We start from the raw sequence: 27,827 nt of genomic DNA, 5'->3' as shown, positions 1-27,827 counted from the left end.
GAGAAGTATACACTCAGTGGTAAGGCACCAGAGTTTTGCCAGAAATTGAAAATTAATTCTAGTCAATCGTTTTTAATATTCTCTGTTAAAAATGCTGATGGGCATATGAATAGGAAGGGTTTGGAGGGATATGGACTGGGTGCAGGCAGGAGGGACTAGATTGGGTTGGGATATCTGGCCGGCATGGACAAGTTGGACCGATGGGTCTGTTTCCGTGCTGTACATCTCTATGACTCTATGATTCTATGATATATAAGGATTTTAGGTGCCTTCTGAGCCAACTTGTTGTTTTGTTCACTGCAACCTTTTGGAATATAATGCATGGCCAATCAAATACATTAGTTTAAATAACTGCCTTACACTAACAATGCAGATGAAAAAAAAGGACAGATCTGTACCATAAATTAATTTTATTTCTGTAGTAAAGTAACTTGTGTTTTCTTGCACTGAATTTGGTTTTAGTTTATATGATTTTAAAATATAGTTAAAGAACAATAGCATTCACAAGAACATCAAATTTAACTTCCCCTGAATCTATGCAGAGAAGGTTTTGATGTGCATGTCCAGCTTTAATAAAATTCTGTTCAAGTATTGCTGAAAAAGACACACATTTTGTCAAAGCTTTTTATCTAGTACTCATCAGGACAATACACAGGGAAAACCAAGGTTTCGACAGCAGGAGAGGACAGCGCTAATTGCTTGGCAAATAGACTATATTTGTTAGAGGTTTTGCCATGGAGAATGCACCAATTAACGTTAGCTAATAGCTGCCAGGCTTTGTTTAAATTTTAAACCACGCAGGTTGACTGATCAGGGCAATGCCTTAAATGAACCAGCAAGTGATTGTCAACTGTTTTATATAGTTGAAACGGTACAGTCCATGTGTATGTTCTTTCTGTTTGTAAACGGGGCCCTGTGTATTAACATATGTAGCCTCCATCGATATGTGTGCCATAATATGGTGTCAACTGATAATCCTAAATTAGTTGTCAACGTAATTCCTCACATACAGATATGTTCTGAAGAAGGGTCACTGGACCCAAATTATTAATTCTACTTTCTCTCCCCAGATGCTTCCAGACCTGCTGAGTTTTTCTAGCCATTTCTGTTTTCATTTTTTGTTTCTTGTTTCCAGCAAGCACAATTCTTTTGATTTTTCTTATCCAAAAATTATTGTCCTGACTGCAATTCATTTCTTAAGGCAATTCTCTGACCAGTCACAGTTAACTTGCCAAGTAACTAAAAATCACTTTTTAAAAATAGTAATTTGCACCCAAGTAACAATAATAACAGCTTGTGTTTATGTAACTCCTTTTTAATACATACTCATATCTCAAGGCACTTCAAAGGCACATAATCAACCAATGCCAAGAGCAAGAAGACATCTTTTTTGTTGTGTTGCCATAGTCTTACCAGACCATAGAGGTGACTGAAGATGTCAATTTTTGAAAAGGATTTGAAAGATGGTGGAATGGCAAGGAGTGACAAGGAATGGAAAACTCTGGAGGAAATTTAGAGCTTTTGGGAGTTACAAAGATAGGAAAGACCTTGGAAAGGCTTTGGGTCACTTAGGGTCAATGTGCACAGTGAGGAGTAATAGATGAGCAGTTATTGATGTGTTGTGGGCTACAAACAGAAAAAGATTAGGATGATGTACAGTTTGCATGGAGAATGGAAGGTCAACTGAGGAGTATATGAATAGGCAAATCCATTCAAATGTTTTAAGGTACAGTTGAGGGTTTCAGAAGTATATGGGACTGAGGCAGGTAATGTTACATAGACACTGGTCATTTCCATGGGAAATGTTTGAGATCAAATCAGACACAGAAGTCATAAGGACCCTGCCAAAATCAATGGTTGGTAGTGGGTGGAATCAGTTGACAGAGTTTGCCAACATTTAATTAAAATGGTGGAGGCAGTTACAATTACATTTAAAAGAAATCTAGATAGGTCAATAATAGGAAGGATTTTGAGGGATATGGACCAAATGCTGGCAAATGGGACAAGGTCAGATTGGGATGTCTGATCAGCATGGACGAGTTGAACCTGAGGGTTGGTTTCCATGCTGAATGACTCTGACATAGTAAATTGTGACTCTTTAGGACTGGGTGTTGAACCAGCCATCTGACAACACAGACAAAAGGAGAAATTGAAAGAGATAATGGACAGTTATGCTCCATGTGGGAACTGATCCTGTATCTACAGGTTAAAAACTGAAAATTCTAGAGAAACTCAGCAAGTTAGCTTCGTTGGCTATATGGCTAGTTTACACCAACAGCATGGGTTCAATCCTGCACTGACTGAGGTTACCATGAAAATCCTGCCTTCTCAGCCTGGCCTATGCCTGAAGTGCAGTAACCCACAGATTCAGCTCATCACAGTTGTTTCTGTCTGTCTGTCTCTCTCTCTCTCCCTCTCATGAGGGAGTATCCCTACAGAGCTCCTGGATTTTTTTGCATGACAATCAATTCGTACACAGGTTTCTGCAAAATTTCCAAGAACTTAAGGTAAATAGTTAGCTGGTTGAAGGGAGGTATAATCACTAAGATATTCCCCTTTAACTTGGATGTGTCCTTCAACACATAAATAAAGCTTGATTTAATATTTTGTAGTACATACAAAGTTCTGAAGTTAGAATTAGAGTCCCTACAATGTAGAAGTCCACACCAACCCTACAAAGAGTAACCCACCCAGGCCCTATATTTGCCTAATGCACCTAATGCACCCAGACCCTGTATTTGCTTAATACACATCCCTGAACACTATGAGCAATTCAGCATGGCCAATTCATCTAAGCTGCACATTGTGGTTTGTGGGAGGAAACCCACACTGACACAAGGGGAATGTACAAGCTCCACACAGAAAGTCACCCAAGGTTAGGAACAAACCCAGGTCCCTGGCACTGTGAGGCAGCAGTGTTAACCATAGAGCCACTATGCCACCCTCATGTTGAAATAACTGCACAGAGGCAATTATCCTGTTACTAAGTCACCCCTTATGTGCACAATACACTGTCTGTGACCAGCCAGTTCCTGAAGATTTAACCTGGAGGGGGTGGGCTGGAGGGGAAATAGGGACCCCGCACATGCAGGGCTCCAATTCTCGTGATAATTCAGACTTAACACTTCTTTAAAAAAAAACTGTCTCTGTTTGCTAAGTGTTCCAGAGAGGGAATAGACTATGCACATTGCATATTTAGTTCGATATCATCTGGAAGTATATTTCTACTGGCATCAAACTGAAGGTGAAGTTTGTCAGCTTCTGGAAGGGATCATTCCATTGGAGTCAGATCCGAACCTGAACCTAGAACTGTAATGGGGAGGAAATTACACAATATCTGATCAACAGTGCAACACATTAATAATAAATCTGAAATCAATAAGAATCTTGGGTGACTGGAACACAAGCTGAACCTAGGAAGCAGTCGAGTCGGGTTATTTGTAAAGCTGTAGGTGCCGCTGTTTCCCCTCATTATCTGTAGATCATGATCTTCTTAATTCAGGAAGAATAGAAGGATGAAGGAACCTTCATAGGAACAGACTAGACTTGTTGATCTCCATTAAGCGACAGCAGAAATAAATCCACAAAACCGTTCACGGACCACGAAATTGTATGGAACCTGGAGGGGGGGAGAAATAAGGCGGCCTGGAGGATAAAACCTGCAGCTCGAAGCTGTGCAAGAACCGGGCTGATATCAGCTTATTTTTGTTTGATGTTACGAAGCAGTTTCCATCCCTAAGCAGCCCATGTTAATCCAATAGGATCCTGTTCAAAACAGCAAGAGGTTTTACAAGGTTCGTAAAAGAAATGATTCTTACATCATCTCCGGCTAATTTTAGGTGATGGACTTAATATCTTTTTTAAACCCATCAAACGCTGAGATTATTACTGTAATCATCAGGGTAAGTAACAGATGTGGCTGTTTTAAAATACCGGCTCAATCCGCTCCGTTAAAACGTTACCTTTTTTTAAAAAAATAATGTCATTGTAATAATAGAGAGCTCGTGTAGCTGACAATTGTCTTTTATTTTCTCCCCAAGGGAGTAACGACACGCACAGCTACCCAGTTTGGTGCTGGGCTCAACGTGATTGCAAAGATAAACAATGTGCTGGTAGTTGGACATAAACAGACCGCTACTCTCTAATTCCATTGTCAGAAGAGACAGATAATGATCACGTTTTGGGAGGGGGCCTCGGAGGGATTAATTCCTTTTTAGCAAATTGCGCCAAATTGCACTGCTGTTATCAATCTAACTGTACCATTAGAAACGGTGGATGAAATGTCTTGTGAACTGGGGGGCATTAACACAGAGCAGGTTCTGACATACCGCGGTTCACCCGCCAGATAGCAATGGAGCCAGTTCAAGCACAGGGCCGAATATGTGGAAATGACCTGTTTAAAACTTTGCCGCCACCGATTCAATACCAACGTTAATGAACAAGCAGCAGACAGAATGTCAATTTAAAGGCACAATTTGAAAAAAGGACAGACGATGATGTCTTGCCGCAGTCCAACATGAGTGAGGTTGGGATTTATAAGTTGGCATTCAGGATCGAGCTTTGTTCGTTATTGTGTTTTCCAAGCATCCGTCCGCATTGTCCGTTTTAAAATTACTCCCACCGAAAGAAAAACGGTTATTCAGTGCTCGCCTCGTCTTAATCCCGGAATAGCGCCGATATGAGCGGCTGGATGTAAAATCCGATCTGACAGAGGGGGCTAATGAGCGAGAATTCATTTTGCTCAGTGGGGGGCCAGGATGGGCAAACTGGAGGAGTGGGGAGCAAACCGTGTTGGCTCCTCATTCGGAAAATCCTTGGCGACCGGTCGCTGAATTTATTGTATTTTTTGGCTGGTTCTCCCGGCAGCTCGGGGGGGTTCCAGTGATGCTAAGGGGACGGGGGGAAAATAAAGCAATTCATTTCCCATGTTCACATGAGAAGCAGAGTTTACAGCATGAATTGTAGGAAATAAACTCACTCTGACCCACAACTGAAGGAAGGAAAAGTGTCTTCCCAAATTTTGACTCAATCTAAAATCTTCCCCTGGGTATGGGGCACTGGAATACCCAGTTTGTTGAGCCGGGGTTGGATAAAATGTTAGTAATTTAAAGGGAATATAGGGCAACATTTTAAGATGGTTTTTTTTGGCAATTGATATCAACTTCACTTTGATTTCTCAAGTGCTGGTCATTGTGCAGAAATGCCTCCAATTCACTGAGGAGCAGCGCGCTGGAAATATTGCGGCTCCTTCAAAGAGCTAGGGCTCGTTTAGTTTTGATGTACGTGGACAGACTTCACTTTAAAATACGCTCACAACACTGGTGTGTAATTTCTCAGACGCGGAGTTCTTAAATAGAATTTCTAACCATTTGAGGCATGCTGCTTACCGTCTAAGTAAAATAAAACAAAATGCAGCTTCGGAATTAGCAAAAAAAAGTATGCAGTGAAACAATCCCTTTATATTTAAAATATGGAGACGGTATCTTTGTCGAGGAAGGTTGTGTAGCTGGTGAATGTTGCAGTTTCATTGTGACAGGTACAGGCTGCTGTTTGAATGAGGGCGAAAACAGACGGAGTGCAAACCCAATAGCGGCAAACACGTCTGCTGAAGTCTAGAGTTCCCATCAATAAAGACTGATTTCATTTGAGTATAATTTTATGTAAAGGCACACGAAGCAGTTTGTTGACTTCAGGATGCAACTTTGCAGAGTCTGTGGAATAAAGCGATCGTTTTCCCCCCACCCCCCAAACTGTTGGCATTTGTTGATGAGAGCAAGTTGAAGAGTTCTGGCTTCCTCCGGCAGTGTAATGTGATCCCCGCTGGGTAGCTGCTGCCCTCTAGAAGCTGCGTGCCTCTGCGCTGCAGTTCAGCTCCGGCATGTGGACAGCGCTCACTTGCCTCCTGCAGCAAGACGGCGCTGGCCATTGGGATCTCGCTTGCTCAGAAAAGCAATCTGTCCCCTGAGCAGATTAAATGAGCTATTTGTTTCACTGATTAATGGATAAAGCACCGCGCCCGCGCTACCTGACACTGCGTTAGAGATGCGCTTGTTCCGTTTTGTAGGTCATTTGGATCTGAGGCACACTTTGAATCTCACCACCAAATACCTTTTATTTTCCCCAGCTTCGAGAATGAACACGAAAGCGGTCAGATGAAAACCCTGCAGGAAGCGAGTGTGATTTATTAAATCCAGCCTTACTGACGAAAACAGGGAAAATGCCCGCGGGAATAAACAGAGGGGAATCTCGGTCGACCAGCTCCCTGCCTCCAGATCCCATGGAGATCATCAGGAGCAAGGCTTGTTCCAGAAGAGTCAAGCTCAATGTTGGGGGACTTGCACATGAAGTACTTTGGAGAACTTTGGACCGGTTACCCCGGACTCGACTGGGCAAGCTTCGAGATTGCAATACTCACGAGTCCCTTATGGAGAGCTGTGATGATTACAATTTGGAGGGAAACGAGTACTTTTTTGACCGTCACCCCGGAGCTTTTACATCTATTTTGAATTTTTATCGCACGGGCAAGTTGCATATGATGGAAGAGATGTGCGCGCTGTCCTTCAGTCAGGAGCTTGACTACTGGGGAATAGACGAGATCTATCTGGAGTCCTGCTGTCAGGCCAGGTATCATCAGAAAAAGGAGCAAATGAACGAGGAACTGAAACGAGAAGCTGAAACAATGAGGGATAGAGAGGGAGAAGAGTTTGATAACACCTTTTGTGCAGAGAAAAGGAAGAAATTATGGGACCTTTTAGAGAAACCCAGTTCCTCGGTGGCTGCCAAGGTAATCACCATATGGTAAATTTAGTGAAAGCTGTTCATTTAAAAATAAATATTGCATTCAGTTTTAACACATTGAATTCACAGTATAAGGAACTGTATTGCAGGGTGCCGTTTGAGGCAAAATGATAATTAGAGTAAATCTAAATGGACAGATAGTTCATCCCACATAATCTATAATAGATAGATTTGTGCTGTGAATTATAAATCAATTATTCCCAAAGCAATAAGAAGTGTGGTAAACATAAGAGCCATCCCAACATTTAAAATATGCAGCTCATTTTAAAATCAATGGAGCTAGTTGTTTTGCAGGATTCACTCAGGCTTCTAGACTGCACTTCTCTGGTTAAACAATAGTTAGTATCTTGTCTTCTTCATGCATGCTCCTGCACCTTACAGTAACTTGCATTTTTTAATAGGAAAGCAAGCTTATATGGCATAACACACTATACTTGGTTTATGCTTTGCACATTTAATGGTATATTTAACTATTTTGTTTAAGAAACTGTGCTTGAAATTACTTCATAAAGTGATTTCCATTCTTATAAGCTGGGTATTTCAACAGGAGTGCTTTCATTGCCCTTTATGATGGGACTGGGATTGAGTCAGTGTAATCTTGTTTGGATACTTCCTATTTGAAAGGATTTTCTAGCATTCTGATAATATTTTGAGAAGAGCTTTGAACTTGTGCAGGAATAGCAGTACCTGATTAAGTCTTGACATCTGTTTTAACATTTGCATATATTGATATTTTCTTTTCTATTTAGCATTTAATGTATTGTAGTGAGATGACTGAATAACTGAATGAGGACCCAACAGAATTGGTATTAGAGATGGCAAACAAAACTTATGAAAATATATGATGGTGGTCACATTGGGCTTTACTACTTACAACTTTACTATGAGCAAAAGCTAATCCATTACAGAGGATTACCAGAGACCAGTGAATTATTAGGGTGTTCACTGTACTGTCCAAGAATAAGTTATTAACTTAAGTACATAAATTCAATCTAGTGACTTGTTTGAACAAACATTTCTATTCTATGTACCAGTCTATAACTTCAAAACTCAAACATACATAATGTGAAAACATTTGGAAGTATGCATTTTCTTAACATCAAATATATCACCTGGTCAGGTGCCAGTTAAACCTACTGATAGATTTGAAGAGTTTAGAGTGCATGGCTATTAGCATTTTGTAAATTGGGTTGCAACACCATAAGTTGATGTCTTTTGAAATAAGCGCTGAAAATGTATTGCTGGAAAAGCGCAGCAGGTCAGGCAGCATCCAAGGAGCAGGAGAATCGACGTTTTGGGCATAAGCCCTTCTTCAGGAATGAGGAAAGTGTGTCCAGCAGGCTAAGATAAAAGATAGGGAGGAGGGACTTGGGGGATGGGCGTTGGAAATGCGATAGGTGGAAGGAGGTCAAGGTGAGGGTGATAGGCCGGCGTGGGGGTGGGGGCAGAGAGGTCAGGAAGAACATTGCAGGTTAGGAAGGCAGTGCTAAGTTCGAGGGATTTGAAATAAATCAAGTAACCAACTAATAACGGGATCACGATGCAGTGTGAAATATAATTAATAAGGAAACATATTATTTACCCTCGCACACATTTAATCAATGACCGCTAATGCAGTCAGGAGGGCTGCATTCAGTTTTGACCATGACCATTAAGAATCTAAGATAGTACAGAATGCAAAAAATATCCATTAATTCATCAAAACTGTTTGCCCCACGGTGGCACAGTGGTTAGCACTGCTGTCTTACCGCACCAGAGACCCGAGTTCAATTCCTACCTCAGGCGACTGACTGTGTGGAGTTTGCACATTCTCCCCATGTCTGCGTGGGTTTTGTCCGGGTGCTCTGGTTTCCTCCCACAGTCCAAAGTTGTGCAGGTCAGGTCAATTGGCCAGGCTAAATTGCCCGGTGTTAGGTGTAGGGGTATGGATGGGTTGCGCTTCGGCAGGTTGATGTGGACTTGTTGGGCCGAAGGGCCGGTTTCCACACTGTAAGTAATCTAATCAGGTATGGATTGCCCTTTCTTGCACCCAATTTGATGCATCTAGTTTACTGATAAAATTTCTGAAGGAAACCTTCAGGAACCCCCAAATAACAAATTGGAGGATCTAGGAGACGGCCTGGAGTTCCAATCTGTTATCTTAACATTGACAGATTTATTTTACCTTGTATGGTAATTTGTCAAGTCCAGTGCAACACTGGGACCATAGTGTTAGCATTGAGCAAAGTTAAATCAGACAGATGAAAAAAATGGTTCATAAAGAGCTCCAGTTCACTTCAACCAGATGGTACTTGTCTAAGAGCTTAATTAACATGAAGCAATATTAAGTTATGCAAAATTACTTGTGTGAAACAGACTTGCTAGTCTAACAGTTGAAAGTGTCATCTCTTATCACCAGTTTTCAAAGCACCAAATCATTCCATGAGAAGTTATATGTTTTACTACATCTTATATTTTTAATAGGACAAATTGTGCAAATTACTGCATATGCAGAAATATTTTATAACCAACTTGGGCAGTCTGATTACTCCTATGAGCAATTTTTTGAATATATTAATATGTGACAATTTGACATTTTAATTAATACTTTAATCTGTTGGTGCTTGTCAACAAGTTCGTTGCTGGGCTGCTTATGTGTACAGGGTTATTCTCTATCTGCCAGTTTAGCTGCCTCTTCCTTACTGTCTTTATATTCTTTTATGACACCTTCTTTATTGAGTCACTTTGAAAATGGCAATTTATTTTTCATTAGGAATCCTAAGTTTATCATATATATACTTTATGGAATCATGTTTAGCTCACAGCTGAACAAATAATGCACTCAATTGCTCTCTGTAAATTGGAGCATACAGAATGATAGCAGAACATATCTCTGTAACAGTGTTATGCACTGAACCTTCAGTGTCAATAAAGACATAGCAGAATTACAGAATTGTAACAGTGCAAAAGAATGTCATCTGTGTCTGCATCAGCTCTCCAAATGAGCATTATGATAACAAACTTAATGACATTATATTTAGATATTCTTAAAGAAAAGATACCATGAGTAGCAGGGTGATGCATTTATATCTGATAGATTTCTGCAGAAAGGCTGCATATGCCTGCGATTTATTACATGTTCCAAAGGTCATGTTTGCCAAATAAATGTCTAGCTCTGATTTATACTTGAGATAAATTGATGTCCATCCTCTGTAGCTTTATCTTCCAGAATACAAAGTTCTACAAAATAAATTTCATTGCTTTCCTATACTCTTGATCAATTAGTCCCTGCTGTATTGGTAAATGTTCCATGTATTTTCCTGATTCCCTTTAGTTCAAAATTAAGTTTTGATAAATAATTACAATATAAACTAATAAAATCAATTCAAAATTCATAGTATCTATTTACTGCCGACTCTGAAATGTGTAAAAGCTCGTAATAAATGATCTAAGACGAGTTGGTTTGATTTATTAATGCAGATTTAAATGCCAAACTCTAAAAGTTTAAACTGCAAAAGTTTAAACATAGCTTCAGCAACACATACACGAAATCTGAAAGCTTTTAAAGCCCTAGTCAATACAGACAATGACTCCCACAGAAGCACATTAAGTTGTTGTATGGCAAATATTTTCAAATAAATTTTGACATTTATCAAATGTTGTAAAATAAATTTTGTGTGGAAGTACAATATTGTGGACTACATTAGAACTCAAGAAAGAGGCTCAATTAAAACTCCAATTAGTTAATCCTGAGCTGATTGAAGAGGCACTTTGTCGTGCATGATGCTTAACTGCCAGGAAATGGGAAATTAAAGAGGAGAGTTATGGTAGTAGCTTGGGCACCTATTACTTCTTCAGCTGACTAGCTGTGGGGTCACTGATGGTCTTTGGAAGCATGGTCTTTTGCCACATTTTGCAGCAGAAGAGTGATAAACAACAGTCTTCAGAGTGGAATCATAAACATTAACATGGATGACTAAACTGGTGTTTGCATTGATATCTTGGCATTGTAAAGAGTGAATATATAATAATGTCCCTCATTTTTGTTGGCAATATGCCACATTTATTTGAGCTAATATTCCACAAATTTTCCTGATTCTTTGCTAATTAGATTTTGACAGAAAATAATCACAATATAAATTGAATCATAGTAACTAATTGTGTATTGTAAAATGTAAAATGTGTAATAGCTCCAAACTAGATATAGTGTGGAGAAAAACATATAAAATATCAAAAAAAACTTAAATGATGTACAAGTAGAATCGCTAAACCAATAGATTACACTGTAGATTTATAAGTCTATAGTTGAAAGGTTCCATCAAAATACTGTAACGTTTCAGTTGCCTATCCTAGCCAATATTTTTCCTTCGGCTGGAATCATGTAAAATGAATTAACTGATCATGCCTCTCAGTGCTGTTCATCAGGTAGCATTTTGTTCAAATTGGCTCCCATCATTGAATTACAACAATGGTAACACATTAAAAATAGTCTGCATGAAATGCATTGTAATATTTTTCAGATATGATTAGATTTTTATATGCGCAGATAATTCAAATTATTTATTATATCTCTTTGTGATTACTGATGTGTGGCATACAGATCCTTTGCCTCATTCTGTGTACTTTATGTTTAATGATTACAGTACTGTTCAGATCGGTAACAGGTTAGGTTTCTGCTAATATCCTAGTGAGTTATCCTGATTTGTACTATTCGAAGCAGAGCTACATCCTGGTTGAGTTCCACAAATTGTTAGGTGATGGATCATACACATTTCTCAAGAGAAATAAATAATGGTTGTTATAGTTGTCAGCATTTCATAATTTGTTTTACTGTACTTATGTGGTGCAGTACTAATAAAAATAGGATATAGTATACTGAATCTTCGAGACTTTTATACAAATCATTAAATAAGATAAATTAGCGTTGAGTGATTGAAGGTGAAAATCATTTAATTTATATTCATACTTTACATAAAAATGTTAAAAAGAAATTGGCATGTTACAATGTTTGCATTCTATTTCATAAACTGATTTAATTTGTACAAGAGCACAATGCTAAATCAGAAACAAAATCAAAAAATGCTAGAAATGCTTAGCAGGTCAGGCATCATCTGTAGAGAGAAAAACAAAGCTAATGGTTTGCATATTATATACCCTCACCAGGAATGCTTTTCGTAGATGGAAATATAATATCGGTGTGATGGTAAGTCCATCACCCTAAATCCACCCTGAATGGCATCCTCTAATACAAAGGGAGATTAGTGCTGAAATTGGCAGCTGCTTTCTCATTGTAAATACATAATCATATTGCTCATCCAAAATATTGTTGCTTTAGCCAGGCCATTTTTCTTTTAAAGAAGGTATAAAAGGGAGGGTACTATCTTCAGGGGGTGTCAACACTTTACACATTGGCAACACTCCCCCTGAAAATAGAAACCATCATTTCATTCCCACCCACCTGCTCTAAAAAAATCCACCAACCCCTCTCATTCACAACCAAATCCCAGGGCTTGCCTCTTTCCACAGTATGTGCTTTCCTCTTCATTGGCCTGCTTACAGTACTGGTAGTGCCAACTACTGAGGTCATGGCTCTACCAATACTGCTGGAGCTGGTCAATCAGATTGGGCAGTAGTATTTGAGGGTGGGACTGCCTTTCCAGTGAGGCTGTTAGACCCATAGTTTGGCAAATTGACCTACTGCCAGCATGTTAAGGCTGTGGAATAGACTTCTTTCTCATCCATAGTCTAATGACGTATTTTCCTATTGAGAGGTTATGACAAATCTGCAACTCCCCTCCTGACTCCCTTAGTTTTCTTCCCAAAGTTCCAAATTGACTTTTCATCACAACTCAGAAAAGACAGAATGTGTACATTTTGCACAAGGCCGAGAGTAGAAGGAGAGAACTTTTGAGAATTCCTATTATAGGGTGGAAAATGGGATAAATTAAATGTCAACAGGATTGATGGCTCAAGGCAAAAGGATATGTTAAGGGGAAATTGACTTACAAAAGATGGATCCCAGAAGGTATTAGTGGGAATAGTGGAGTCAAGACAAATCTGAGGAAATGGGCCACAGAGGTCATGACCTGAAATTGATGAGTTGAACGCTGTGAATACCAGAAGGCTGGAAAATGACAATCTGAAAGATGAGGTGCTGTTGCTCGAGCTTACATTTCATTCGAACAGGCCAAGGACAGACAAGATAGATTGAAAGTGAGGCAGCAAATTACTGTGACAGAGACTGTCACTTTTGCAAACTATGTAGAGATGTTCTACAAAACAGTGATGCAATTTACACTTAACCTGTGCAATATAGGAGGATACCACATCAGGGGAAAAAAAAACTTTGTACTTGAAAGAAATGAAAATACATTGGTATTTCCTTTCGAAGAAGTGTTTGGCACCCTGGATAATAGAGAGGAGGGGGGAAAGGATTGTTGTTGCATTTTCAGCCTTAGAATGGTAAGGTACTGTGGGAAGGAGAGTGATTGTTGAGGGTGGTTTGGGAAGTGAACTAAGGCAAGCTATTCCAGATTGTTGGTTAAGACAGGGCTCACAGTTTGGCTCAGAAGCTCATTGTCCTTCCAGCAGCAATGGCAATTGCACAGGGGGAATGATCTAATCCAGAGATTCTAGCAGGACAGCCCTGGACCACTGGAGCAATGCCATTAAATGGCATGAGACAGACTTAACCCCACGTGTACTTCAATGTTAGAAAACTTTTCTAGTGGTGAATTAAAGTGGGCGCAGAATGTTTATGTATTGACTTGGCACACGCAAAGGCCAGCAAGTCCGACTGGCAGACTGTGGGAAAATTCAGGAGACTGCAACCTTTACAATGCTTTTGTTAATGTCTGTCTGTTGTGCAGGCTCCTCATGTCTGAATAGCAACTTTGCTTCATAGATACCAGCTATTAGACTCAAGGGGAAGGAAGGGAGAGGAACAATATCGCTCACACAGTTAAGTAAAGGCACTTGTTTAAGTGGATGGGTTTTCCTGCAGGAGCTTTTTTTCCCCCAAAAAGTTCAAAAGAAGTGTTGCCAAAGTGGAATGTTCCTTGTATTTATCTGACCTGAGTAATGTCTGTCAATGATTGATGAACCAGAGGAGTCTCAGTGTGCAGTCTCTTTTACCAGCATGCTGGTGATCCTATTTGGAGTTGCAATAGATTTGCAAAGCTGCAACTGACCTATATTTTATGTTATTAGTCTGACTTAGCTATTAGTTCATTTAAAACTGATAACTGTGTAAGGAAAAGCATTATTTTTCAATTCCAAGAGAAATGACCTTGATTAAACAGTACTTTTGTATCATTTCAATACATAGTTTGCAGAGTTATACAACTTTTCCAATGATGTCATTTATAGATAGATAGATAGATTCCCTACAGTGTGGAAACAGGCCCTTCAGCCCAACAAGTCCACACTGACCCTCCGAAGAGCAACCCACCCAGACCCATTCCCCAACAGTGAAGTTCTCTGTGAAACTACCATTTATAGCGATTGTGATTATTAATAATGCAACTTGTGGAAAGATACATTCTCGGTTAACCCTTGGTTGTAAACTGAATGATAATTCCGTCTCATGTTTTAAAATCACACAAACCAGCTTTGTCATTTGTTTTTGTATTTCATAAACATTTGTTAAATTTAGTTTTTATTACTGTAACAACCTAATTGCCTTGGAACAGTGAAGTCTAATGTGAAACATTCTGAGAGACAGTTGGGCAGCAGTCAATGGAATAAAACTGGTGACTTTACTGTCTAGTCAGACTAGGAAGTGTCTTCTCTTTACATTAGTTTCTATTAATCATTTATGATAATGATGAAACTAATGACAGTATTTGGAATGAACGTCCAAACTCTTCCACAGTAACTTTCTTACTGCCAGCAACACCACGGCACTTAACACGGGCAGAACTTAAAATCAATTACAGTGAATATGATTTTGCTTAAAAAAGTGAAGCAATTATATAACACATGAATGAACACAGTTCTGGTTTCAATTTTTGCCTCCTTGTTTAAGGAGGAATGAAAATGTATTGGAGGTGCATCAGAGAAGATTTTCGAGATTGATGCCTAAAATGAGAGGGTTGTCAATGAGCAAAGGTTGGACAGGCTGGACTCATGTCTATTGGAGTTTAGAATGGTAAGGGGTGACCTCACTGAAGTTCAAAAGATCTTGAATAGTCTTGACAATGTGCAGATGGAAATGCTGTTTCCTCTTATGGACAAGTCTAGAATTAGGAGACATGTTTAAAAACTAGGGATTTCCCTTTTAGGACAGGGATTTGAATTGTATACCTCAGAAAGCAGTTGAAGCGGGATTGTTGAATACTTTTAAAGCAGAGGTAGAGTCTTGTCAGTTAAGGAATCAAAGGTCTTTGCAAGTAAGCGTGGTATTTGATACACAAACTGATCAACTATAATTTTATTAAATGGCAGAGCAGCTCAAGCAGCTGAATGGTTTACATCTGCTCCTAGTTTATATGCCAAACTATATTTATATAGTTTGAATGTAGCAATTGTTTTAATTTATTTAGAGCTTTATTTAATAGCAAGCAGCTAGAAGCTTGTTTTAGTACAGATTTTAATGATGCAAAATGTAAAACATTGCAGATCCTTTTTGAAAGAGTGTGGAAACTGTTTTCACTGCTATGCTTTAGATTGCAGACTTTGGATTGTCTGGTAAAACCTTTGGAATGATTAGGTGGACGCAAGGAAAGCTATTACAAGTGTGAGGTGATGCATTTTGGGAGGTCAAATGCAAAAGAAAAGCATACACCAAATGGCCAGATCCTTCGGAGCATTGATATATGGAGCAATCTTGGGGTCCAAGTCCATAGCTCCTCGAAAGTGGTAACACAAAAGGATAAGATGGCAAAGAAGGCATATGGCCTTCACTGGTTTGGCACTGCGAAATGGAATTGGCAAGTCATGTTACAGCTGTATAAGACTTTGGTCAGACTATTTTTGGAGTACTGTGTACATTCTGCAGGCAACGCGATAAGAAGGATATGCAGGCTTTGGAGAGGATGCAGTAGAGATTTACCAGGATGTTGCTTAGATTGGAGTGTGTTAGCAATAAAGAGAGGTTGGACAAATTTGGATTGTTTTCACGAGAGTGTTGGAGGCTGGGGGACAACCTTAGAAGTGTACGAAATTATGAAACACATGGACAGGGTTAATTGGATTCTCTTTCCCAGAGGGGAAATGTCAAATACCAGGGGGTGCATGTTTAAGTTCAGAGGGGAAAGTTTAATGGAAATGTACAAGGAAATTGTTTTACACAGAGGATAATAGGTATCTGGTCCATGCTGAGATAGGAGGTGGTAGAAGCAGATATGGTAGCAAATTTTAAGAGACGTTTAGGTTCACAGAGAAAGAGGCAGAGAACAGAGTGATATGGAATGTGTGCAGGCAGATAGAATTAATTTAGAATTTAGCATGAACATAGTGGACTGCAGGAGTTGGTCCTATGCTGTCCTGTTCTATTTTCTATTGGCTATAGTAACCAGCCAGTTTTCTCCACTGTTGAAGATGCACACTCTCAGTGGGAGTGACCCTGTAGGTGAAGGTAACTTTTTGATATCAAATCCAAATTCTTCTTATGAATTGTACAGCATCATCCATCAGAGATATTTAATTTCAGGGTTACTGTATAATTGAGTTCTTCTCTGACATTTGCACACATGTACTTCTCAACCAAGCTATTAGCTAACCTTTGGTCTGGGTACTGACAAAACTTTGCCTCTCTGTAAGCCAGAAGTCGAAGGGCCATTGTGTTTCTTCTAACTTTCTCAGTTCAGATTAATTTGTTTAGCAAAGACTAGCATCAAACTTGGAACCTTCCGAATGCTGAGTAGTTTTTCTGTTGTCTTTGACAACTGAAGCTAGCTAGTGATTTTTAATTAAATCCATCAAAATCTACATTTACCCCATTATAGCTAATTTTAGCGGCGTGTCGATGCTTGGAAACACTTTTCTGGTTGACAGCAACCTTATTCACTCACAGTTCTTTATAATTCCATATTGCTTAGTGACTATTTATTTGTATTATTTTTAGACCCAGATGTTGTTACACCAAGTACTGACCCTATGAAAGGCTTATTGCTTTACAAAAAATCAGTCAATTATAATGAGAAAACATTAAGCTAGACAAATTGTTTTTGTAAAGTAAGTATATAAGCTGGTTGATCAATGTGGCTTTTCTGATTAAATAATATGAAGGCACTCTATATTTCTGATTTTCATTTATTCCATGTTTGCATGGTTTCTTTATTTGCTGCGTATGATACTATATATGGATTATATTCGTGACTGAAAACCTTTAACTGATTACAAACCTGTACCATCTGATCATAAGTATTTGAACAAGCATTATCAGGAAGAGCTGTCTGAACCTGATTGCCCCTAATAAATCCAGGTGCAAAAAGACAACAGCTAACTTTCACCAGGGTACACATTGAATGAAATGACAATTTGAGAACAGAAACCTTATTCAGGTATGATTAGTTACTCAAGTGTGTATGATGTTATTATACAAGGCAAAAGTGAGTACTGCAGATGCTGGGGATATTAGAGTGGTGCTGGAAAAGCACAGCAGGTCAGGCAGTATTGGAGGAGCAGGAAAATTGAAGTTTTGGGCAAAAACCCTTCATCAGAAATCATTCCTATTGAAGGGCTTTTGCCGAAACATTAATTTTCCTGCTTGAGTGCTGCCTGACCTGCTGTGTTTTTCCAGCACCACTCTAATCTTGACTCTAATGTTATTATACAGCTTGGCTATTAAACTTACCAACAAATTAGAATTGTGTATATAGTTATATATCATGGCTTGTAAACAGTCCCATCTGTCACTAACAAAAAGCTACTTTTGTGGAGTGAAATTAGACACAGTTTTAGAAACATGATTTGAATAATTTGTCCATCTATAATTTGCATTTGAATTGCTCTGATTGAGTTGTCGCTATTTAATTGGAAGCTGTAGTAAGTTATTAAGAAGCCTGTTTACACAGCAGAGCATCTTATAAATGTTTATATACTTGAAGGATGTATGTTGTTCTTTACTCTAATGTCATTTAGTCAATTTGTATCTAAAACCAAAGAGTTTTTGTTAGTATCTAGAGAAAATAATAACTACTTAGCCTTCTACAGATGTCTGTTGGCTTATCAACATCATTGTGCCCAGTTGTGTGCCCAACAATCATAATACCATAAACAGAATACAGCACATGCTTTCTGCTTATCTTTCTGTGTGTCACAGTCTTCAAAGTTCAAAACTTTGCATAAACAGTTTTTAATTGGTTATTTTACTTAGTGGTTTAATCACTGTAACATGATGACATCAACATAACACCTGGGGTGAATAATTGTGAATAGTGAAGTTGGAGCTGAAAAGAAAATTGGTTTAATAATATTTGAGGAATATGAGAAACAGTAGTTATGAGGAGAGTTTTGGGATTCTGTGATTATCTTCATCTGGGCAAAAAAAGGTAAATAAAATTTTTAATATATGAAAAAAAATCTTATTAAACATTTTACTCAGCTGAATAAGTAAACACTTTTGTGCGAGATAATGAAGTCTGTGGTAAAAAGTTTATCCGTTTTAAATTTAGTAAGAAGAATGAGAAACTCAGGAATTAAGCTGCTGGTAAGTTTGCGTTATTTATCTAATTCTTCTTTGTTTCCTTCCCTTTTTTTTGTGTTTCATTTCAATCTTTAATCCAATTATAACTTGGCCCTTTCTAAATTACCAATGCCATCACTGTCTGTTGGTACTGTGTTACAAACATATGAATTAGGAAAAGGAATAGGCCATTTTACCCTATAAACATGCTGTGCGAGTCATTGAGATCATGACTGAACTGTTTGTGGCCCCAAACCCACATAAAAACTGGATGAATTGTACCCCAGCAGGACCAAGGACAATGACTTCACAGAGATGTCTGCTAGTACTGTGGATGAGTGTATAAACTAGAGTAGCAGCAAGACAGGAATATGAGTGGGGAGACAAAAGTGAGGGAACTAATATGGAAATGAAAGATGGAAAAGTGGAAATTAAAAGTGGAAGATAAAGGAAATAAAAGCTAGCAGCAAATAGGGCCAAGTGTAAAAAGGTGGAAAAACGTAGTAAGACCAGTCTAAAAGTACTGAAAGTATAAAGAAGTCACAATAAGTGGAAAAACGAACTGTACCAAATAGTTGCAACTTATACAGTTATGATTGTCATTATGTCTACTTAGCTGCAGGGTGACTGAGGTTGGGAACTGAATATTTAAGAATAACAATCGTATATAGCATGGTCATAAAGGAAAAGGAGTTGGGATAATGTTACAGAAAGATAAAATCTGTGCAGTGGCAAGAAAGGATAATGATGCAGAAAATGTAGAAGTAAGATCAGTCTGAGTGAAGCTAAAATACAATGCATGGTGAAGAGCATGAGTGGGAGTTGTCTATGGTCCTCCAAACAATAATGCTAAGGTCAGAGATGACATTGAATGAAAATTAGTATGCATGCAACCAGAGTGCAACAGTAATCATGAAGGACTTTAATCTAAATATAGACTTAACAAGCCACATTAGCAATTGTACCATGGCAGATGCAATCCTAAAGTGCTTGCAAGATTATTTTTAGATTATTATGTTGATAACCAACTAGCGATTAAGCAATTTGAGATTTTATTTTGTACGATAACAAGGGGTTAATTAATAATCTTGATGTAAGAAGTTCAAGACGGTAAGTGAGCAGAGCTGAGTATGGTGGACATCACCAAGGGAAGGTGCTAGAAAGATTGAATGGACTGAAGGTGGATAAATCACCTGGACCAGATGTACTAAACCCCAGATTTTTAAAGGAGATAGCTGAAGAGAAAGTCAAGGTGTTCGTGGTGATCTTTCAGGAATTGCTAGAGTCAAAGAGGGTTCGAGAGAATTGGAAAATCATGAACATGACATCCTTGTTTAAAAAGGGAGTAAGGCAAAGGATGGAAAATCACAGGCTGATTAGCCTAATATCAGTCGTGGGTATGATTTTGGAGTTCATTGTGAAGGATGAGACTTATGAACACTGGGACGTGAATGGTAAAATAGAGAAACGTCAGCATGGTTTCATTCAGGGGAGATCCTGCCTGGAAAGTCTTTTAGAAGTCTTTAAGGAAGTAATGATCAGCTTAGACCAAGGAGAGCCAATGAATGTTATATACCTGGACTTCAAGAATGCCTTTGACAAGGTGCCGCACAGGATGCTGCTGAGTAAGATAAGGGCCCATGGTGTTAGAGGCAAGGTGCTAGCATGGATAGAAGATTGGCTGTCTGGCAGAAAGCAGAGAGGGGGAATAAAAGGATTTTTTTCAGGATGGTAACCAGTGACAAATGGCGTTCTGCAAGGGTCAGTGTTGTGGCCACCACTTTCCACTTCATTCATTAATGATCCTGATGAAGGAACTCAGGGCATTCTGGCTAGGTTTGCAGATGATACAAAGATAGGTAGGACAAGCAGAATTGAGGAGGCAGGAGACTGCAGAAAGATTTGACAGGTTAGGAGAATGAACAAAGAAGTGACAGATGGAGTACAACATGGGAAAATGTGAGGTCATGCGTTTTGGTAAGAAGAATAGAAGCATGGGCTATTTTCTAAATGGGGAGAAAATTCAGAAGTCTGAAATGCAAGGAGACTTGGGAGTCCTAGTCCTGAATTCTCAGGTAGATTTGCAGGTTGAGTGAGTAGTTAGGAAGGCAAATGCAATGATGGCATTTATTTGAGAGGACTGTACTTCTGAGGCTCTATAAGGCTCTGACCAGACCACATTTGGACTATTGTGCACAGTTTTGGACCCAATATCTCGGGGGGAATGTACTAGCCCTGGAGTGGGTTCAGAGAAGGCTCATGAGAATGGTCCCAGGAATGAAAACATTAACATATGTGGACCGTTTGAGGACTCTGTGTCTATACTTGACTGAGTTTAGAAGGATGAGGGGGGATCTCATTGTAACATACAGAATACTGAATGGCCTGAACAGAGTAGATGTTAGGAAAACATTAGGTAGGAGAGACTAGGACCTGAGGGCATAGCCTGAAAGTAAAGAGAAGACCTTTTAGAATGGAGATAAGGAGAAACCTCTTTATCCAGAAAGTGGTGAATCGATGGAATTCATTGCCACAGAAGGCTGTGGAGGCCAGGTCATTGAGTATATTTAAGATGAAGATAGATAGGTTCTTGATTGTCAAGGGGGTCATGGGTTATGGGGAAAAAGCAGGAAAATGGGGCTCAGAAACCCATCAACTATGATTGAATGGCTGCGCAGACTCAATGGGCTGATTGGCCTAATTTCTGCTCCTATGTCTTATGGTCTAACAGGTGACCACAATGTGATAGTATTCTTCAATGACATCAAATGTGATGCAGTCCAATCCAAAACTGGAGTCATAAACCTATGTAAAGGAAACAGTAAAGGTATTAAAGATGGGTTAGCTGTGATAGATTAGGTAATTTCATTGAAAAGCACGATGGTGGTTAGGCAATGGCTAATATTTAAGGAAAAATGCATTACTGCAACAGTTATGCACACGTTGCAGGGGAAGGAATACAATAGGAAAAGTGGCCCAATGATAGCTAACAAAATAAATTAAGGATATGCATTAGATTCAAAGAGGTGTCAAAAAAAATTGTAAGGAAAAGTAGCAATCTTCAGGATTGGGAGCAGTTTAGATTTCAGCAAAGAAGGACCAAGGCAGAATTTCTCCTTTAAACTTGAAATTAAACTTACAAAGAATATAAAAGTTGATTGTAACAGTTTCTACAAGAATGTAAAACAATGATGGTTACTGAAGACAAATGTACCTTTATAGTCTGAAATGGGAGAATTGATAATAGAAAATAAGGAAGTGTCAGATTAAACAACTATTTTAGTTAGCAAAACAGAAATTTCTGGAGAAACTCAGCAGGTCTGGCAGCATCTGTGGAGAAAGCAAAGTTAACTTTTCAAGTAATTAACTCTGCTGTCTCACCCCAGTTGCTGCCAGATCTGCTGAATCTCTCCAGCAATTTCTGTATTTTTTTCAGATCTTCGGCATCCGCAGTTCTTTATTTTATTTGAACTATTTTAGAAAACTCTATACAAAAGAAGACACAGCTTTTCAAAGTTTCTAGGGTCTCAGAAAGAATATTGGGAAGGAGGAATTAAAGGATATTAGTATTTTCTTCATTTAAAAAAAGTGATGGAAAAATTAAATGTGATTGAAAGCCCGATACATGTCCAGGATCTGAAAATCTGTCCCAGGGTAAGAAAGGAAGTGGTCATGGAGATAATGCATGTGTTGATTTTCATCTTCCAAAACCCTGTAGATTCTGGAACTGTCCCAGCAGATTCAATGGCAGCAAATGTAAGACAATTATTTACGAAAGGAAGGAGGGAGAAAACAAGAAATTTCTGACTAGTTAGCCTAACAGGAACAGGAAGGAAAAAGCTGAAGACTATTATAAAGGCTGTGATAACAGGACATTTAAAACATATCAATGGAATCACAAAGTCAATATGAAGTTTATAAAAAGGAAGCCACATTTTACAAGTCTACTGAAGTATGTCGGTTATGTAACTAGTAGAGTAGATAACGGATGTGATGTATATTTGGAACTTTAGAAAGCTTTTGTTAAAGGACCACATAAGAGGTTATTGCGCAAATTCAAAACACATTGGATTGGTTGTAGTATACTCTCATTCAAGGTTGGCATAAAAATTTGTAGCTCGAATGCCAGTTGCCGTAGTTATGGGTATGTTCATTGAGCTGGGAAGTTGATTTGCAGATGTTCCGTCCCCTGCTATGGTGACATCTTCAGTGCTTTGGAGCCTCCTGTGAAGCGCTGCTATACTGTGTCTTCTGAAATTTACTTGGTTCCATTCCTGCTGCTTCCAGTTGCTGGTTCCGGTTGTTCGTTGTAGTGGCCATTGTGAAAATAGGGCTACAACAGACTGCAGCATTCCCAATCTACAAAGGGAAGCAGAAGAACACCTATACAGAGTATTCGCCAAGAACAGATATCCCTGCAATTTCATCCACAGATACCTAACAGATAAACAATGCAATGAGGACATGACACGACCTAACTCACTAGCCATGCCACCTTACTTAAAAAAAATCTCAGAACTTACAGCCAGACATCTCCGACCACTCGGGTTCATGACAGCCCAGAAACCGACAGCCACACTCGGACAACTCTCACAAGGACAAAAGACCTATCATGTGCGGGACTAATGTAATTTACAAGATTCCATGCAAAGACTGCACGAAACACCATATGGGGCGAACAGGCAGACAACTAGCAATCCGCATCTGTGAACACCAACTAGTCACTAAATGCCATGACCAGCTATCACTAGTATTCATACACACAGATGATAAGGACCACAAATTTGACTGAGACAACACAACAATCATAGGACAAGCTAAACAGAGGACAGCCAGAGAATTTCTAGAAGCATGGCACTCAGCCGTGGACTCCGTCAATGAGCACATTGACCTAGACCCAATATACCGGCCACTACAATGAACAACCAAAACCAGCAACCGGAAGTAGACAGAACTGAACCAAATAAATTCTAGAAGAATTACAGCAACACTTCATAGGAGGCTCCGAAGCACTGAAGATGTCATCTGGACAGGGGACGAAACGTCTGCAAATCAACTTCCCAGGTCAGTGAACATACCCACAACTATGACAGTTTGCTCTCATAAATTAAGAGTTAGTTAGCAGACTCGAAATGGAGAGCATGAGTGGAAGGTGGTAACTTGTGTGGTATCACAGTAATCAGTGCTTGGGCCCCAAAGTCACAAAGTATAGCAAAGATTTAAATGAGGAAATTTAATATTAAATATTAAAGAGGGTCCAAAGCAATTTTGACAAGTTGTGAGTGGGCTCATGCGTAACAGATGCAGCATAGTGTAGATAAATTTGAATGTATCTACTTTGGTAGGGAAATGGAGGGGTAGGGTATTATTTAACTGGTGATAGATTGTAAAATTTTGATGTACAAAGAGGGGGCATAGTGGTTAGCACTGCTGTCTCATAGCACAAAGCACCCAGGTTTGTTTCCAATCTTGAGTAACTGTGTCGTTTGCACATTCTCCACACAGCAGACCTGATGGGTCAAATGGCCTACTTCTGTTCCTATGTCTTATGGTCTAAGAGATAGTATAAAAATAACAAATCAGTAATGGCAAACACCACTGCGTTATGGCCATTATTTTAGCTTCATATGAACTACTGATGTATGAAAATAACTGCAGCAAGCCCAAAACCCAAGTGATCAGTGATTTGTGATTCCCAATCTTCAGTATTTCCATTTCCTAAAAGTAATAGTTTGCAAACAATCCTGCATGAAACAATTATAGTAGACGTTAGTATTCCTGGGTCCTCATTTCTGAATGACTATGTCAGCCAACCAAACAAATAACAGCACTTTTGTTGCAGCAAATGTATTTAATCAGCTTACAGTGACAGAAATCAGATGCTAGTATGTGAATAAATGTTTGAATTTTTTGATTGTCAGGAGACAGAATGGCCCTCTGATGCCATCACAAAGAAGCCCAGAGTAAATGTCTATGAATTAGTGAACTCTTGTCAATTTTGAGGTTTTGTGGTATCTTCAAACTAGCACTAAATGTTGCTGGTGGAAGCCAAGTGCAACCTTGTTGAAATGCTGATTGATTTTGTTTTCACTGTTAGTATTTGCGCATTGGTTCAATAAGCAGTGCTCCGATTGTTATGTATGTAACTCATTCTGTTTTGGGATTTCTAGCTAATAATCAGCAAAATATTTAAATACTCACCTTTGAGAAAAGAAAACAGCAGCACATTCCTTTCATGTCTGTTTAAAAATAACGTTTTTACAAATTTAAATCCATTCATTTGAAATTAAATTACAAATGTGCTTATATATCACAATTGTTTTTTCATAACCCTCTTTAGAAAAGTTACAATTTTCCCATAATGAAAATGCATTTGGCTCCTCTCAGACTTGCTTCTATTTTCTTATGATTGAGTGGGAGCCAAATTTTATTTTTTTCTTCTCTCATATCTCCAAGTTATAAAATCCTTATTGCTGCTCTCACCATAAAACATACAGCCATTTATATAATAAATGTCATATTAAAGCTTTTTCTTTATTGAACATTATCATTACTGAGTTTCTTGGGAACTCCAATTTTTTTTTGCTGTCTGGTTCAGGTGTCAGCATGTAGTACATCTAGACTAATGAGAACATGGAGGGAATTTATAATCAGTTGCATTTATTTTATTTGCAGTTATTTAAATAATATGGAAAATCAATGCATAATATGACTGATTCATAGAAATTGATTTCTGTAGTTTTTGAATTGTGAATCTCAAATTATAGTACATGGAGGAGACAACTGGAAATAAAATAAAGCCCTAGAATGATTATTCATTCATCAACTGATGCTCAAAGCAACTGTTTTAAATAAAGTTGTTAAAAAAATAATTCTTACAAGGCTATTTAACACAAAGTATTATGTTGTACATATTCAATAAAAACATTTCATTCAAAATCCATTCCCAGTCTCAAAAAGTAACGATCATGTGTTGCTAATACATTTCTTACAGAATCCTTCCAGTTACTAGTTACTAACTGCTTTGGGCACATCTTAATTCTGAATCAAGAACAAAGCAAGCATTCTAACTATAAGACCACTGTGAACATTTGTTAAGGTGGTGTGGAACAGGTTGCTCAGGTTCATGCTAATGAATAGAATGAAGGTATCCAGTAGAGTGGTCACCTAAACAGCTCTTGGTTTCCCCGGTACAGAGTAGACAGTATCAGAATCCTATCTATTCTCTGACCAAGCTTTCGTGAGTTTACAACACTTCCTATTTCTGTTGGGAATTCCAAAAGCTGGTGTTGGTTGAATTGGGTGCAGGTAATGAATAATGTGACAGTCGGAACAGGCCAATGCTAATTACTTACAACTCAGACACAGATACCCCACACAGACAAAACAAACAGAGAAAAAGATAGACTGGCAATTTTCTTCCTCATTAATGATTTGATTTCTCTTTTGAAAAACAAAGTTGAATTATGAAATCAACACAAAAATCTCTATATAGATAAAACAAGTCAAGTATGAAGACATGGAGAGAACTGTTTAGATATGAATAGGTCTCTCATAAGCAGCATTGCGGGAACCAATAACAGTTATGGTAATGGTGCAGGAGGAGAGAGTAAAGGATAAGGTGAGTGCTGGTACAGTAAGGAAGACTGTAGTATCTATTTATTGAATGGGCAATCTGAAAAGGAGAACAAAGTGATATAAGGGTGGAAATGGTAGGAACATAAAAACAATGACTGCAAATGCTGGAAACCAGATTCTGGGTTAGAGTGGTGCTGGAAAAGCACAGCAGTTCAGGCAGCATCCGAAGTGCAGGAAAATCGACGTTTCAGGCAAAAGCCCTTCATCAGGAATACAGCAGGTAGGAAGGTAAATGGACAGCGCTCAGAATATAATTAGTTTTAACTGACTTAACTGGCATTAAATTGTTGTCAATGGCTTGGATTTATGATAGGCAATTTGTTGGTTCATCATCACTGATGCTGCAGCCACGAACATTTTGCTAGTAGCTTATCCTGTGTGATCAGGTAGTCGGTCCCTTGATTAGTTGAATCAACATCTTATGATGTAGTTAGAATCTTAACTACGTTAAAGAACACACAATGATGGGACAGGGACAGCCTGGCATAGGGAAGAGGATATGTTTGGTAATATGGACAAGGATGTGGGTGAGGTGAAGTAGGTGATGTATGTCCTGCAAGTATTTCACTCAATTTTCTGGATCTTGAATGGTCTAAGAAGCAACCCTGAAAGGAATGGATTCTGGCCACTTGAAATATGACTCAAAGAAGTTTGTTTTTCTATTTGTATGGAGCCAGAAGCAAGAGGAGTGCTGATACTGGCTCCAACAAATTATTGTGGTCTCCTGCCAGTCTGGGTTCAACCTTCCACTTTACTTCCCTATGCCCTCCAGACCCAAACCCCAGGACATACTTATGTCCAGATTAGCAGAGAAATAAGTCAAACTTCCTCATGCAAGAAACTGATGTGTGGTATCAAGAATTCAGATTGATTCCTGAGTTGGTGACTCCATTTATATGATGGTCTCAGCCTTAAACTGGGTCTAGACGTTTTGTACAGGAAATCAGCTTACTCTGCCAGTTGTCACTTCGTACCTTTTTAGAGACTGATCTAATCTCAAATTGTAGAGATTGAAAGTAAGTTAAAAATTAATGTTTCACAACAACCCTTTTCTAAAGAATTTTGTTTATTAAACATAGTGGCCTTCTTCAATTGTATTTTCTATAGATTATCGGATGCAAGTATTTCTTGCTGTCATTGCTGTTTTGTAGCTGAACTCTCAGTTTTAAGTTAGTTAAGTAAGCATACAGTAATTTGGAATAAGATAAGAATATTCAGTTAACTGTTACAAAAACTAAGGTTATAACATTATGATGATTTGGCACTTCCCCTTTGATTTAGGGTAAAATAGTGGATTGAAGGAGTCATGTGACCTATTCTGAATTCTCCCTGATCAAGTTTGAATGATTTTGTTGTCAAAAGTTGATTTCCTGGGAGAAGGTGCAAGGTATTCAGACTTGTAAGCACAGATAAGAGCTCCTGTGTTGACAATTGGTAGACTGTTAGTCTTTAAGTATTGCAGGAAAGTGTTAAACATGTCAAATTTTAGATATGGCTATATGTTAAATTGCCTATTTAATTTCAAAATAGAGTGAAGTTGGTGTTTAAAAGGATAGCTAGTTAGCATTCCTACCTAGATGAATCCATGTAATTCACTTGCCATGGAGGTGGTCTTTGCAGAAGTAATTTTAGGGGTTCCTGGTGGATGGGGATCTGAAGTTTGACAGGCCATGGGAGAGAGCAACCCAAGGAGGGGTTAATCTTTGTTGAGTGGTGGGGAGCTCTAATGAACCCTGTCGGCCTGCTGTCGAAGAATCCCTCCCCACCAGTTTTCCATGTAGGG

At 38.7% G+C, this 27,827-nt stretch overlaps 1 protein-coding gene across 1 annotated transcript in view; it reads left to right on the top strand.

Moving 5' to 3' along the window:
• The first annotated feature begins 6,217 nt into the window (after positions 1–6,217).
• kcnb1 (potassium voltage-gated channel, Shab-related subfamily, member 1) overlaps positions 6,218–27,827 on the top strand; it is a 354,303-nt gene continuing 332,693 nt past the window's right edge. The window contains exon 1 of the mRNA XM_060835911.1: positions 6,218–6,784. Coding sequence (XP_060691894.1) covers positions 6,218–6,784 — 567 coding nt within the window. The remainder of the gene's footprint in view (positions 6,785–27,827) is intronic.

The sequence above is a fragment of the Hemiscyllium ocellatum genome, chromosome 15, assembly GCF_020745735.1.
Source record: "Hemiscyllium ocellatum isolate sHemOce1 chromosome 15, sHemOce1.pat.X.cur, whole genome shotgun sequence".
Taxonomy (NCBI): domain Eukaryota; kingdom Metazoa; phylum Chordata; class Chondrichthyes; order Orectolobiformes; family Hemiscylliidae; genus Hemiscyllium; species Hemiscyllium ocellatum.
Note: the sequence above shows the minus strand (reverse complement) of the source record. Positions and strands in the feature narration are given on the sequence as shown.